This window comes from Bactrocera neohumeralis, chromosome 5 (assembly GCF_024586455.1).
Source record: "Bactrocera neohumeralis isolate Rockhampton chromosome 5, APGP_CSIRO_Bneo_wtdbg2-racon-allhic-juicebox.fasta_v2, whole genome shotgun sequence".
Taxonomy (NCBI): domain Eukaryota; kingdom Metazoa; phylum Arthropoda; class Insecta; order Diptera; family Tephritidae; genus Bactrocera; species Bactrocera neohumeralis.
Window position 1 is genome coordinate 16208944 of NC_065922.1, and position 16265 is coordinate 16225208.

At 35.0% G+C, this 16265-nt stretch overlaps 2 protein-coding genes across 2 annotated transcripts in view; one reads left to right on the forward strand and one right to left on the reverse strand.

The window, feature by feature from the left end:
- Positions 1 to 619: 619 nt before the first annotated feature.
- On the reverse strand, positions 620 to 3931 carry LOC126760698 (ubiquitin-conjugating enzyme E2 N). The gene is made up of 2 exons (XM_050476537.1): positions 3812 to 3931; positions 620 to 2600 (listed from the first exon to the last, which is right to left on the reverse strand). The coding sequence occupies exon 2, from the start codon at positions 2459 to 2461 to the stop codon at positions 2006 to 2008; it is 456 nt and encodes a 151-aa protein (XP_050332494.1). The 5' UTR covers positions 2462 to 2600; positions 3812 to 3931; the 3' UTR covers positions 620 to 2005.
- Positions 3932 to 4376: 445 nt separating this feature from the next.
- Positions 4377 to 16265, forward strand: part of LOC126760678 (platelet binding protein GspB) — a 470397-nt gene continuing 458508 nt past the window's right edge. Inside the window, exon 1 of the mRNA XM_050476505.1 lies at positions 4377 to 4840. The gene's annotated coding sequence lies outside the window, so the exon portion shown is untranslated. The remainder of the gene's footprint in view (positions 4841 to 16265) is intronic.

Here is a 16265-nt window from a genome sequence, read left to right on the forward strand (position 1 = left end):
ATAAGTGATCAAAATATACAATGGCAAAATAGTAGCGATTATCGTGGTTATATAAATCACTTTCGGCACATTTGGCCGCCAGCGGCGCTTTTTCCAATATTCGTTGGCCAAGCAGTTGGACGACTAGTTCGAAAAGAGTTTGGTATATGTGTGGCCCCACACTTTTCTTAAAAAACAAAAAAGAGTGTTATGAACAGCTGGAATAGAAATGGTTTGGGGCAGCAGCATGTATCGAAAATTCAAAAGACAATGCAGGCTAAAAGTGTTTAGCTAAATGCTGCTATAAATAATATTTGTGTAACTTTGGTGTCTGGCGGCGTTTTATACAGCAGCCAAGTGCCATAAAAACCGAGAAATGTAGCATAATTTCTTTAATATTATTTCAGCGTCTGCCTGCTTTCACAAACTGCAAAGAAAATAGTAAAATATTTACCATGCCTACAACAAAAACAAGCAGTACTTTGGTATTTTAGAGTACTTATATTTAAAGTGTTGCCCGGATTTGCGCCGATCCTTGAGCATGTCGCAAACAAAGTAATAGCAAATTTGGTGTATAATATAATACTTATCCATGTAGGGTTATTCCAAATTTCTATTTAATAATAATTAAAAAGTCGCATTTATTTTTTATCTTACAATTCAGGTTTCGCGTTTATTTCAACTAACTCTTTAAGAAATAAAAAAAATAATATGCAGATTCCTAATATTTCATATATTTTACTTTATAAAGGTATTTTTGCTTTACACACAAACAAATAGAAAGGGCAGCAATACATGCAGCGCTGCTGTCAAATGGTTTTCACATTGACGTTTGCTTTCACCTTGACTTTTATGCAGCTTGGTACATGAAATGCCATTAAACTTTAAAAATACCTATTTAGGATTTTTTAAATAATGCTAATAATTATAATGAAAATAATAAGGAAACATATAATCATACAAAATTAAAAGTAACATCAGTGTTTTTTTTTTTTTTTTTTGAAGTATACACTCTAATGATTAATCAAATTTCATTGTTCTTTAAATATTAATAGCAACTTCCTTAACGCAGAATATCTACAACGTCAACATGCGGCGTGCTTACATGTAGATACATATGTATAAGAGTGGCTTAGAATTTAAAATGCAAAAAAGAATATAATTGCTATAAGAATAGACGGCTAAACGTAATATTGTTAGCGCAACTAAAAGAAAATGTGAATAAATAGCACACAGCGACTTAGCAAACGAGCGCGCACAGTAACGTGCAACACTTCTATCAACGTACATACGTGGACGAAAGCCAGTAGCAAGCGGTAACCGGCATTTTGTTGAAAGGTTGTGTTGCGCTCTTTACTCAAACGCTCATCTTAGCAGCCATATGTAGACCGTATAAAAGTTGGAATCAAATATCGCATAGTTATTGTTGTTGTTGCATCTTCTTACAAGTGATTTAGCATTTAGTTTTTTTATATTCTATTTAAACTATTATCATATCATTTAGCTTGTATTAAAGTGTATCGTAAGAGTATACATATATTTATGTTTTATTGTATGTACTTATAGCAATTTTTGTATTTTATTATTTTTTTGCATCATCAATAACTTTATTACTGTTTTGTATTTCATTTATTATACTCATTTGTTTGTTGTAGTGTTTATGTTTTGCTTGGTAGAGTTTTACTTTTAAAAACATCAAGACGTCATCATCTCAATGTATTAATGTGTATAGTGTTTAAAAAATATTAAACAGCATACCGGAAAATAGTTGTTCTTCTTTAGCCAGTTAGCAATTCTTTTACGCAATATTACTCTACTTAATTGTTATTATATAATTCCATTTCTTGTTTCACACACAATACAACTACGCCATGTTCCCCCACCCCATCACTTGTTTACCAACAAAAAGCCGTTGTATTCACGTGTTGATCTCATGCTATGCCCAAACCCCCGCCACACTCCATGCAGCTCCACCGCTCGTGTTCATCGTCGTTTGTTTTCTGCTGCAAACACTTCACTTTGCACTTCAGTCTTCGACGGCATATTTCTGAGTCCATTCACGTGCATTCTTGATGGCCTCAGCCTCGTTCACCTTCCACAATTCTGCGACATCATTTGCTAGTGGATCATCTGGATTGGGTGCACTCAAAAGCGCCTGAATTGAAAGCAGAATTGTACGAATTTGTAATGCTGGACTCCACTTATCCTTGAGTACATCCAAGCAAATGCGTCCCAAGCGATCAATATTCGGATGATAAATTTTGGTAATGAAACGTACTTTTGGCGCTGACATGGGATAATCTTCGGGCAAGAATAATTCCAATTTAAAAACGCCACCTTCGAAAGGCGAATCATTTGGACCCGTTACAATAACATGAAAGTAGCGTGCATTGTTTTCATCAGGAATGGCATTAATGCCGGGCACAGGCTCCTGCATCAAGCGTTGAGTTTCCTTGATGATGCGACGTGGTAAGCTGGACATGTTTACAGTTTGTGTATTATCTATTTACTTTAGCGTACACTTGGTCGTTACAATAATTATTTTTAGTTTACAATATTTTAGAGCCTTTCCTGTTTCGCTACTGTTCGCTAGGGAACGATGCACATGTGAAAGGGGAACGCTATAAATATACAAGGACAGAACAAAGAGGAATGAGAAAAATTAAATTATTTGTTTTCGAAATATATTGAACTCGGTAACTTATTTTATAATAAAAATCCAAACAACTTTCTTTAAAAATGAAGAAATGTTAGCTTTGGTAAAACCGTACATAGAACTTGATTATGATCGGTCGGTTTACATGGCCTACCGACCTACCGGGGCCAGATATTAATTAAAAAAAATATAAATTGTTACATTGCATTATTACTTAGCAAAATCTTAAATTAAACAAATAATGTAATAAACAATTGTTATACTTTCTTTTGACTCTGCTGCATATAATTAAAGGGTCCCCGAAGTTTCCTTCAGGGTGTTAAATATTTCGTGGTAAACTTAATATATCTTGCTCAGGATATAAAATATATATTATATGTATGTATGTACGTTTTTGTGATAATATTAATTAGACGGATGGAAAATCAACATCAAATAAAGTTCATTTTGGGGCCAGTGCCTATGCCTGTACAAATATATCAAGGCGTTGGTGAAAGCTCAGCTCTGCAGTTTTTGTTAAACAAAGGAAACAAAGAAAATATTGGGTATGTGCTACGCATGGTAGAGTTTGACGTAAACGTCGTACAAGTTCATATTTATATACATATGTACATATAAATATGCTCGTATTAAAATTGAACACTTCTGACCATAGCGTGTGCTAATCATCGATCAACACTTGCGCCCCCAAAACAGATATATTGATTTCTTGACAGGCTTGCATACAAAACAAAATTACGTGCTTCTCGAACGTACCACTAAGTGGACCCCCACACGCTCTCCATACGAACACACATTTCTATATATGCATGTGAATGCCAAAGCCGAGAAGTAACGTACCCACTTGGTTAATTTTACGTTTTGGAAAATCAATAAACGAACAGCAAAACCCTTAGCAAATAGGTAATGCTATTATAATAGGAAATTTAAAAAGAATATAGTAAAACCGCAAATATGTTATTTTTTGATTGGGGGGAATGGTAAAATTATGAAAAGTTTTCTAAGTACATCGCCTAAAACACCGACTGAAGTACAAAACGAATACCACAACCACGAGACACCGATGAACTTGCAAATTTTATCCATTCACTGTCAACGTAATTATCTGTATTAGTATACAACTTTAACTATTCTTTTGTTTACTAATTGATAGAGCGTAGATTGTTTAACACTCACCACTATTTTTTATTGGTTATTATGGCTTACTTTTCGTGAGTAATAATTGAAAACAAACAATTAGAAATTTCACGACAAACGCACTTAAAAAAATTTTCTGACAAATTGTCCAAAACTGACAGTGCTGCAGCATAGGGCAAGCATATGGGTGAAAAAGAGTGCACACGACAGAATTTGTAAAATGGCACAAAGTCTCTGTATTTGTGTGTAAGAGTGAGAACACAGCAGTATGAATAGAAAGCGCTGACATAGGTAATATTTTGTAGTTTTCACAACAGCCAGCTTTCTGTTGTGTGCCCGAGCTGCATGGTTGTAACGAAAAAAAGCAATAAAAGCAACGATAAAACTATATATATTTAAAATATTTATGATAAGCGTAGACAAATTTCTATTAGTAAACGCCTTTTAAAATATAACACCTGTATTTGCTTCATTTTATTTCAAAATAATTAAAATTTTTAATATTATATTTAACAACACTGTATAGCTAACGGTTTCACTTTGACAGACCTAACGGACACCGCCATTTTGAAGAAAATTTTGTAAATTTTATTTCAGACTGCGTTCTTCTGATTGGAAATTTTTAAAAACCTCTTATAAAAGTCAGTGTGTACTAATATATTGTTTAAAAAGCGTTCACATGTATAAAATGATGCAGAGAAAAGTGATATATACCACATATGATGTAATTGTTGATGGTGGAAAGTCGAAAATTAAAGTTCAAGGTTGTGGCAGAGTGAATGTGTGCCGGAAATATTTTCCCTTGGTTTTATGGCTAAATATTAGGTGAATTTATTGGATTGCTAGTGATTTAAACTAAATAATATAAATACAAGTGTTTTATGTTACTTTTTACTGTTGTAATATTGTGGAAACATAAAGACGTTATTGGTGGAGCGCTAGTGCTCCACAGCCCCAGCAAATTTCTGTTCCGGCTTTATTTGTACGCCGGAAGTGGATATTCGGCGACAACTGTATAAGAATATGATAAGAGAAGTGCAACAAAGCGGAAAATTACTTTTCAGCATGGTGAGTATTGAAAAATTTGATTATCAAGTTTGTAGCAGATAAATGATGCTTGCTTATGAAATAATACGCTTTAATGAGAATTTTCTTAAGAAATACGGAGAGTTTAGTACCTAAATGCATATTCTCTATATATAAACATTTAAATTAGATATATTGTGCATTGTTGTTCATGATTTTATAAACATATGCGTATTATTTATTGTGTCTCTATATAAAATATAAAAGTGATATGTGTTAATTAAAGGCATTAAAACATAAGGAACCTAGATCAATTGGGGACAATTAGCTTTCAACAATTCAAATGTTTAAATGTTTAAATAATAAAAATAACATACTTTAAGCTCACCGTTTAAGGTAAATTAAAAAGTTCAGCATTTAATTAATATTAAAATGTTCGTATATAGAAATCGGCTATATACACCATAAAAAAGCACTTCTTTCGAAGAAAAATTTCCTTGCCACCCATAATCAAAAATGTGGAGTGGAATCCTTTCTAATCATTTATTGAAATGAACACAGAGTTTTTAAGATTCATAATATATTGCAGAAAATTTCCCAGCGACGGATAAAAATAAACATTAACTTCTGCTCCACGAAAAATATAACTCCATTCAAAAGTGCATTTCATGCTGAAAATATAACCGTGCCATAACTGCATTCAAAGGAAAACCTTTTGCTGGTTCCTCTTAGCCGCTTTTGTTTGATAACCTTCAAATCTAATTAAGGTTATTTAATAAAAACAATAAGAATATCTTTTTTTTATAGTTTGAATGACAGATACGTACATATGTATGTCTGTATGTACATATGTATAAGCTGCAGTGGTCTGATCTGTACAATTTCTTTGGAGACAGTAGAGCTGTCTTAGACAATAATGTACACCGAATTTCGTGAGAATACATTGTCTCGACTTGATTTTAATATGTTAGTTAATTAGTTTTTATGGCAACTATATGCTATGGTGGTTTGATCTGAACAATTTATTTGGATATTGGTAGCATTGCTTTTGACAATATTTTATGCAAAATTTTCAAAAAATATCTTATCAAATAAAAAATTTTTCCGAACAGGAACTTGTTTTTTTATCGAACAGGTGTCCTACAATTATATATTGGATAGTCGCAAAAGTCAATAGAGTCGTATATATCCAGTGCTACCAATCACATTGTGTCATACCATATAGTGTTGGAAAGGTGAGATTTTAAGCTTCATTTAATCAAAATTAAATTCGGAGAAGTTGAAAAAAAGTTACAGCTCTGGAAAAGTGAGTGAAAATAATGAAGAAATTCGCTATATTTTGAAATTTTTGTATAAAAAAGGGAAGAATGCCACACAAGCCACCAACGAAATTTGTGAAGTTTATGGAGACGATACAGCATCAGCTCGTGTAGCACACCAACGGCTCGGTTGCTTTCGTTCTGGATATTTCGATTTACACTGATGGAATAATGTCTCTAGCGGAAAAAAGGCAAAAAGTGTCCGACTGAAATGATACATACATATTTGTTTATTTATTAGAATAAAAATAAAAACAAATAAGTTGGAGTTCGATTAGAAATACGAAAAGATTTTTTCGATTACCCAATATATGCTATAGTGGTCCGATCTAAACAATGTTTTCGGTTATTGCAGCATTGCCCAGAAGAATAATCCTCGTTAAACTTCGTGTAGATATTTTTCCATATAAAACGGTTTTGCATACAAGAACTGGGTTTTGATCGATAGTTCGCATTTACTCATATATAGACAGGCGAACACACCTTGTTAGGCTTATAGTTCACTTTATAGGGTATCAAAAGTTTAATTATTGCCAACTCACGGGCCTAGTTCAGGGTATAAAAGTGGCCAGCAATAACATTGATGATAATTTTTGTTTAGTTTAAGATTGCCGAAGCAGAAAATCTTGGAATCAAAAAATAAAAAAAAAAATCATTTCCAATTCTTACACAAATATTCGAGATTAAGTTGCTTTAACGGAAATAACACCTTTTCAAACACAACAAACAATATTTTATATACAATGCGGAGTAAGAGTGAAATTTTAAGCAAAGCTAGGTTATGGACGAAAGATCAGAAGATTAGTTCAATATTTTGTAGCGACGCCAGGCTTACTTAGAGCTAATTAATATATTAATAACTACCTAAAATAAAAATAACAATAATTTGTCAAAACATTTTAAAATGATCTTTACATCCAAAGTTCTCTAAATAATTTAAAAAAAAATTTATTTCCTCACCAATATCATATTGTTTTCCCCGGTTACTCTTATTTGAGATCTTTCGGTCGAATTGTCCAATTATTGTTCCAAACACACACACGCACAGGCTCCTCTTATATGGAGTATTCATAGTAAGCTGGCAAACCTGTGGTTTATTTGACGATTTTATTTGCTAAAATGACACAGCCTTTAGTGTTGGTAGAGGCAATAATAACAATAACAACAGCGTTATGTGACCAAAAGTGCTAGTGAAACTAGGCATATGTGTACATATGTATATATGTATGTAAGTACATATGTCTGTATGTATATACAGACGAGTACTAAAAGCATGCCGTATCTGCCAGTCTTGCATGTTTCGCATAGTAGTTTTATTATGTACATACCTTTCTATATTAGCAAATACATACACACATACATACTTATGCACTTTAATATTCCCATATGTGCTGGCGAGTGCTACGTCCATACTTATTTACAGCATATTTAGTTGTTGTGGCTCTCGCTTGCACCAACGCAATGCAACCGCGTATCGCATCTGTGTAAATAGCAATAAAAACAGCAACAAAAACACAAACAACAAAACGTACACACAACCAATATAGGCCGTCAACTGTGTCCAAACACATATGAAGTCATGTGTACATACAAACATATGTGCATACATGCATCCGCGTATAATTGCCCGGCAGAGTGAAGAGAGAGGAGTACGACGTCGATGAAACAAAAATAGTGCAGAAAAAATGCATTGCATTCTCTTGCTTCTTGGCCATAAATACAAATACACCAAGCACACACGTGTGTACTGTATGTATGTATGCATGTATGTAGGTGTGCGTAGGCATGTACGTTGCGTGTGTGTTGGTCGGCAATGCTTTTTGTATGCATGAGACTATAGCTATGGCTATGGCTATGGTTATGGCTTTAGGCTGGGGCGCCATAAACCCAGCCTACTTTTATTATGTGCATTACGTGCGCGTTGCTGTGTTGTGTTGTTGTAGTGCTTTTGTTGTAAGTCGTATGCGTTGCGAGCAATAGGCCGCACGAAGGTGGCGGCTGCGATAGGCACACACTGGCACAAGCCGCGGCAGGGTGTGTAAATGCCGGAAAGCAGGCAATCGAGTTGTTGTTGTGCGTTTGTGTATTTGTACAATTGGTTTTGTTGGTGCGTTATGTAACGTGTCGTGTGTGTGTGTGGGGTGGCTGTTTGTATGCGTTGTCCAGGCATGAGTGAAAGGGATAGCATGCAGCTGTGTTGCTGAAACATGTTGCTAATCAACATTTTGACCACCAAACATGATTATCGAAAGTTTTTACACTACATAATTAGTTTTTTCTTGCGGTGTTTGTTTTAAATATACATACATATGTACATTGTGACAAAAATGTAAATACATTTGGACAAAAAAGCACATGGAAATTATAAATAAATATATACATACATATGTATGTATGTACATATACATATATTTAATTGTTCATCAATATTTATTTTGTCGCCATCAAAGTAAAAACATGCCTAATCTGTTGAAAAAATTTGAGTTTTGTCATTATGAATGCTGACGCTTCGCTAACAGCTCTCCATTTCTCAGTCGACTGAAACATGAGTGTCGTTAAATTATGGACCCTAAGACTACCAGCAAGAGTGGTTTTTAGTTTTTTCCTTACATTTGAAATGGCAATAAAATAATACATGTTCAGAGTCTTCTATATACTACTACGTCGGACAGTTCGGACGAATGTCATTGTGGGATCTGTAAGGTGGCTTCTAAATCACCCTTATCTACTAAGTATTTGGGTCAGATGGAAATCCAGGTTCCCATGACGTCTGTCTATTCACGAGTGGATGTCTGGTATAAGTCTGTGGGTCCAGCGCCCTTTAGACGAGGAATGCCACCGCTGCTGCTATATTTTAGAGCTCTTATTTCTCCCTCTTTTTCTCTCTGTCTTTGCCGATACCGTTTTAGACTCTGATAGCTGATATAATCGCTCAAGTTCATCTCTCTGGATGTCAATGGGCGGCTGATACTTCAGCAAAAGTGCATATGTAAATTCATGTGTGTATTTGAAAATATTCTCCGAAAATTTGAAGTTGATTTGGCAAATAGTTTCAGAGAAATAAATAAGAATTATATATTTAAATTGGTGTAATCGGCTCAGAAAATTGTAAACGTTTTTTCTCACAGCAGTGTTTTCAGGGTCGGTGAGGAATATTTCTCCGAAATTATTTGTAAACTGTCTTTAACTTCTTGAGAATCATAAGATTGGAGCGAATTGTAAAGTTTCATAAGCTATCGAGTCTTCGCTTCAAATTGTTTTGAGCTTCGGTTCAAAGGAGTAGACAAATTTCTTTTATATCCTGTTGTTCTGTTTCGTTTTCGCACATAACCTACGGACCTGACGGGAGCGTTGGTCGAACACTAGTGAATCGGAATAATAAGAACTCCTAACTAGTTATTGTCCCATAGACATCCATGCGCTAGGGCATGCGGACGCAAATTTTCAAACTTGTATGCAAGAGGATAAGATAGAAAAAGCAGGCACTTTCTCCATTGTTCACACTGAGATTGAAATATCTCGGCGATCAAACTTTCGGCGAACTGGGATTGCTAGCGGAAAGTAATATTAGCCGTCTCAAAAATTGGGCGATGATTCTCAAGTTTTGTCAAATTATGAAGGTCCATTATATATGTAGGAGTTTTAGGTAATCGTATCACAACGTACCAGCATTTTAAGCTATCCACATGGTTGGTCTTTTAACACATCCTGTATCCTTGATCCTAATTCCTAATCGATCGGAGCTAAGAAGTTTTTGATAAATTATAAATCCACTGAATTTCTTTCACACTATTGACATACTTTTGTAGTTTTTGTACCAATTTTATTGTTCTCTATTAGTTACGAAATTGGAAAATGAAGAGGTTTCGTATTTAAAATATGTCAAAATGACGTTATAATCGAGTATTATCACCTAATTCACACCAATTATTAGTCATTGTTAATAAATAGACGATGTTTGTAGTTATTCCCATTCGTCCGTCGATATTTTAGCGATATTCATTATGACAAAAAAGTACCCGGAAATTGTAAATAAAACGCAAAATATTAAATTATTCATCAAAATTTATTTTGTCGCCTTCAAAGTAATCCCGCCAGATGTAATACACTTATGCCAACGACTTTTCCAAACTTCGAAACACTTTCATAAGCATTTTTTGGGATGGCCTTTAGCTCTTTCAGCGAATTTTTTTTTATTTCTTCGACCGACCGAAAGCGGGGGAAAACGGCAATTTCAAATTGAGGAATAAGAAAAAACCACACGAAGCCAAATCTGGTGCATACGGTGGTTGATTGATAGTATTCATTGCGTCTTTGGCTTTAAATGTGATCACAATCGTACTCTTTTTGAAAAAAGTGCAGTTTTAGTCGATCAAGAATGCGTTTCAAACACAAAATATCCACCAAAATCATTCGAACGCATGAACCGTATAAAGAATATATACTTTCATTTAGAGGTCAGCTAGCATCCCAAATAATCATGTCAAATATAAACCAAGTGAGATCATTTATATGGATTTCAATAGCAAATTGAGTCTCACATATAAACAAACAAATATTATTACTTTTTGTTGTTGTTCAATTTTTTTCAAATAATTTGTTAAATTCCTCATAATAAATTGTAAAATATTCGTAATAACAAGTTGAAATTGATTATAACTAATATAATTTCTCAACTCCTTAAAGAAAATATTTCATAAACTGGTTGAGAATTATGATACGCATTGTTTGAACGATATAAATATTTGTAATGACTCAATAATTGAATATGCGTGTGTAAAGAACAAGAAACAAAGTTAAAGTATATTTTAAAAATTTTCAAAGCGAGTATTAAATAAACTTACTGAGAATTGTAAATACGTTTTGCCTTAATCAAATTTTGTAAATATTTTTACAATGATGCAACACATACATACATACTAACCCAAATTTCGTCACCGAAAACTTTCTTAAAGTTAACCAAGCAGCACAAACACACAAAAAACGCTCGCGAAATGCCAACAAACGAATGCACTTTAAGAGCAAAATTCTACTGCCCTTTTTCGTGCAATTAAACTTTGTCACGAGTGGCTCATTGAAGTTCTTGTAATACTTCACACAAGGCGAACAGCAAAACAACGCAACATGAAATTCACAAAAGCAACAAAAACATACGAAAAAGAGACACACACAAACAAGCAAACAAACAGAGGAAACTGCGACTGCAAACGAAATGAGTTCATTAACATTTTCGTAAGGACACTCGTGCTTAATTTTCGCCTTTTCTCGAACGAACCGTGAAAATATGTGCTTATGTACGGATGTTTTTCCATAGGTACGAGCGTACAAAAGGCAACTCAAAGGACGGCATGAAATATAAAAAATAATCATAACACGAAAAGTAAAAAAAATATATAAAGATTATAAAAAGAAACAAGCGAAGAACGCCGTCGAATTCTTCGCGAATAACGAGTGTGTGGATGTGTGTGTCTGCCACACGAATTTTGTTTCAAGCGGAGTGCGGAGGACAATTTTTATATGCACACGCACTTGCAGGGGATTTTGACAAATAACGGTGCGCTCGGTAGCAACAACAAAAAACACGTATGTGTATGTGTGTGTGTTTGTATAGAGTCTTTCAACATTTGTTGGCCGAAAAAAGTGAAGGAACTCCAAGGCGCACCGAAAAATATGATTAACAAGAGCAGAAATAGCAAACAGTTCGCGACAATTTTCCTTCCACTGCTTGAAAGCGTGAATGTGTGTGTGTGCGTGTTGTCGACGAAAGCGCGTGGGGGTAATTAACATTGGAGTCAAAGGACTTTTGCCACTTGCAGTGACGCGTGCAACGCAGCGAGCAGCGTCGAGCCGCCAAAGAGTGCGTTGCGCGTGTGTGCGTGGCAACATGTTGCATGCAACATATACATTTGATATAGTTGCAAGGAAGAAGTTCGCGCGTCGCGACAGGACAACGTGAAATGAAGAGCAAAAACACGTGAGAGTAAGCGCAAACAGTCGCTCACTCTCTCTCTCACTTTCTCTCTTTTTCACCTTTTCACTATCAAAGCCCCCCAACTTGCACGCGCTTTGCCGCTCTGACGTGATTTTACGCTCACCGCGCTGTCCTTACGAACCAAACAAAAATGCAACGAACAAAACGAGCAAAACAAAAAAGAAAATTGCCATTCGATTGCAAAGGATATATATGTATGTATGTATATGTAAGTAAACAAAACAAAATACATAAGCGCCGTTTAATGTGCGGGCGTGTGTTTTGGCGTGGTCGGGGGCGGCGTGTGTGGCCGTTGAGCACTTTAGGCTGTGCGGCGTGGTGTGGCCGTCGTCGCCACTGCCAGCAGCGTACGCGCGGCGGCACAACAAAGGAAACCCTTGGCAACGCGACCAAACGCCCAACAAAAAGCACGCAATTCATGCCCCAAGTACTATACTACACTACACTATACATGTATGCGTGAGTGTGTGTGTGCGTGGCGCATAGCCGGCGTTGCATGTCTGCACAACTGATTTTGGGCATTTGCCGATTTTGTCGTGGCTTCGTTGTACGCGGCGTGTTCGCAGTGTGGCTGTTGGGTGCTTGACAGGACATGACCGTTGAGCGCGCGCTTCCTTCGCATGCCGCTACCGAGGGTGCGCTGGGTCATTTTCGGGCGGCTGCGTTGGCGAGCGCCAAACATGTTGGTTGTCAGTTGGGTGGCGGGTATACAGACAGTCAGCGGTAGTGGGGGCGGCGGCGGCACATTTCGATTTTATTGAGCAAACAACGAAAATGCAAATGAAAACAAAAAACACCGATGAAAATGCACAAAACAAAATAAAACAAAGCAAATACAATGAGGAGTATAGAATTTCAACGCTGTGCGCGTTAGTGTGCGTGCGCGTTGAGGCCAATCCGTTGGTATATACACATGTGTGTGTGTTGTTTTCTTATTGTGCGCTTGTTTACTTTATATATCTAAGCTTATTTATATACCTAATATGTACAGTACAAAGCGCACGCACACTTTTGTGTGCCTAAAATTGTTTACATATATGAAAGCGCATGCGTGTGTGTGTGTGAGCTGTTGAAAATGCACTCGTCCATGTAATGTCGCTTTCCGACGCTCACAAGCCATCGACTTCCATTGATTTTCGATTGTTTTTGGTTATATGAGCGTGGATTTTGGTAAAACTCGTCTAATTGTTGTTAGTAAAAGTTTGTAAATCTTATTTTAATTTTAGAAAATAGCTATATCACATGCTATAATATATGATTAACTGTATATACAGCCAAAAGTTATTTTAAATTATTTTTTTTTTTTTTTTTTTTTATATGAAATTTTTTTATATTTTATTTTTTTTTTATTTAACTCATGCTATAACGTTTTGGATACTGTTCTAATATTTTTTCGCCTTCTCTTGATTCTCGCATTACTTCTGTTAAAAGCTATGTATTTAAAATGTCTCACAGATCGTGTTTGGCGCCTGTAAGCAGGCTATGGGAAACTCTACGAATGAAAACTCCTTTTAATGATATATTGAATAATATTATTTATAGTCTATGGTAAATATTTAATTTCTAAATTCGAATTTTTATTATCTGCACTTGCATGTGAGAAAAATTATTTTTTCTTAATTTTTTTATATAAGGCATTTTATTTAATGATGAATTGAAATAAAAGCCCATTTGCCGATTTCAATGTATTTTAATAATCAACGATTCGTTCTGAAAAATTTTGATACCCTGAAAATAAGATAAATAGATGAGGATTGTACCGCGGCCTAAAATCTATTGTGCCCTTAATACTGTAACCAAACTCCAGCAGAACCTTCAGAAAAACGTTTCTGGTGATAATGTTGATTTTCTGCTCAAAATTATCTGAAATCCTAAAACCTAACAAAATTATCATTACAATAGATCAATATAACTAACGATCGAAGTAGTAGTCAAAATTTATATTTTTTTTTTTTTTTACAAAAGGACTTTCGCGTCTTTGTTCTTTATGAAAAAGTTTACACTCCAGATTGACTTAAATTTGAAACATTTTTGATTTCCGCTGTCATTCTTTAAGGGCCGGAAAGAGATGTATGGCGGTGAGTACCATTTTTCGGATTAAAAATAACTCAAATCCAAAATCAAAAGAAACAAAAACACTATTTTTGTAGATGGATGTTTAAAGGACTAGTAATACGTCAGAGCGACAAAAAAAAATCAAAATTATTATTAAAAATCTTATTCCTTCCATTCATAGTAATCCCCACCGGATGTAATACACTTTTGTCAACGATTTTTCGGATTCTCGAAACACATTTCATAAGTACTTTTTGTAATAGCCTTCAGCTCCTTCAGATCGGCTGAAAACGGGTTCCATTCCGATGATTGTTGACTTGTTTTAATGTCAAAGTCATAAACCCACGGCTCGTTGACAGTTGTAATGCTCTCTATGAATGCGGGATCGGAATTCGCACCAAAAGATACCTGTTTACGGTACCCTTTTTAAAAAAAGATTGGCGTTATCGGTATGAGTCGAGCAAGAACGCGTTTCATACCCAAAATATCAGCCCAAAATCTTTCGAACGGGCTCGCAACAGATGTCCAGCTCTCTTGCCGCTTTTCTAACACTTGCCTGAGGATTTTCAATCGCCATATCCTTCACTTGTTTAATATTTTTATCAGTTGAAGAGGTCAAAGGTCGTCCAGAACGAGGTATCTCTTCAACGATCTCTTGACCGTCTTTGAAAGCTTTGGCCCACTTGTTGGCTTGTTTTTTGATAAAACTAAATCACTGTAAGCCTTTTTCAACATTCGCAACGATTTCGCACAAGAAATTTGGTTAGAAATATAAAATTTGAGGCAAATTCTTTGTTTGATATTTTTATCCATCGCGCTAATATTTGGCGTAGTAATTAAGGACTGTTCTACCGAGTTACTCAGGTAATTTAATTACAATTTCCGGGTGCTTTTTTGTCCCAAATGTTCAAAGAACTGGTAGTAAGCCTGAGTAACTAAACAAATTAAAATTGATATTCAAAATCTTACTCTTTCAATCATTACTTGACAAATATATCAAAGAATCTCCTGTAAAAATTTCAAGTCGATCGGTCGACCCGCTTCGAAAAAGATTTCCTCACCGACTCTGAAAACAGCGTTTCGATAAATCGTGTTTAAAGTTTCGGGATCTGATTACACTAAGTTCAAAAATTCTTACAAAAACGCTGTTATCTCCGAAGCTATTTACCGGAACACCTTACATAAATTTTCACAGATTATTTTGAAATAATACATTCACAAGGGGATATACACCTTAAAAAATTTAAAAAAAAAAAGTTTATGTTTTTATTTTTGAATTCAATGCTCTTTTAATACACGTTTTAAAGATTATTATCCATTATTTCATTATTATATCCATTATTATTTTTGGCGAGCTTAACGAAATCCTAAGAATGGAAATTTGTTATTAATAACCTCTATGACAAATCTTGGAATCCTTTGCCAGCGATCTAGGGCGTTTCTGGTACACGTTTTCTACTATCTTTACACTTGGTTATTTTTTTATTGTTTTCCTATTATTATTAAATGTCCTGAATTTACAATATTTTCTACAGTACAGAATTGAGGTTATGTTAAATTTGGTAAAACTTTATCGTTCAAGGCATTGTATTAATTTTTCGTTATGGTTGAAATGAGGTTATGTCAGATTTTGTTAGAATGCTTAGTATACAGGGATTGGTTACAATTATAAGATCTTCAATGAAATTATCAAGGGTGCAGGGGACCTCTTGGAATTGTGTTATATGGAAAGTATGAATTTTGTTGAAATTGGACTCAATATATGTAATGTCCCCTAAAGAAGGACCTTACTACGTCCATTGTCAAATTGTGAACATGAATTTCATAAAGTTCTCTGATACCAGCTGGGTAGTAAGTTTAATGTTCCTGGAGTTTTGGTTATTGATTTATCGAGGTCTTAGTAATTTAAAACAGTACCGTTATATAGCGGGTGGGGGGGATTATGATACGATTTCATTAATTTTCACACTGGGGTTATAGAATTTATCAAGCGCGAATTTGGGTAGTTTGGCTTGAACCGTTTTTTTGTGTTATTAGAAGATGGGTCCACTCCCACTTTTTTTTATTTGTAGCCCCCAGGTGCCCTCTAACATTGCGATCT

What these genes read in the sequence shown, in the direction of transcription:
- LOC126760698 (XM_050476537.1), bottom strand. Translation starts at nt 2,461, where the DNA reads ATGTCCAGCTTACCACGTCGCATCATCAAGGAAACTCAACGCTTGATG.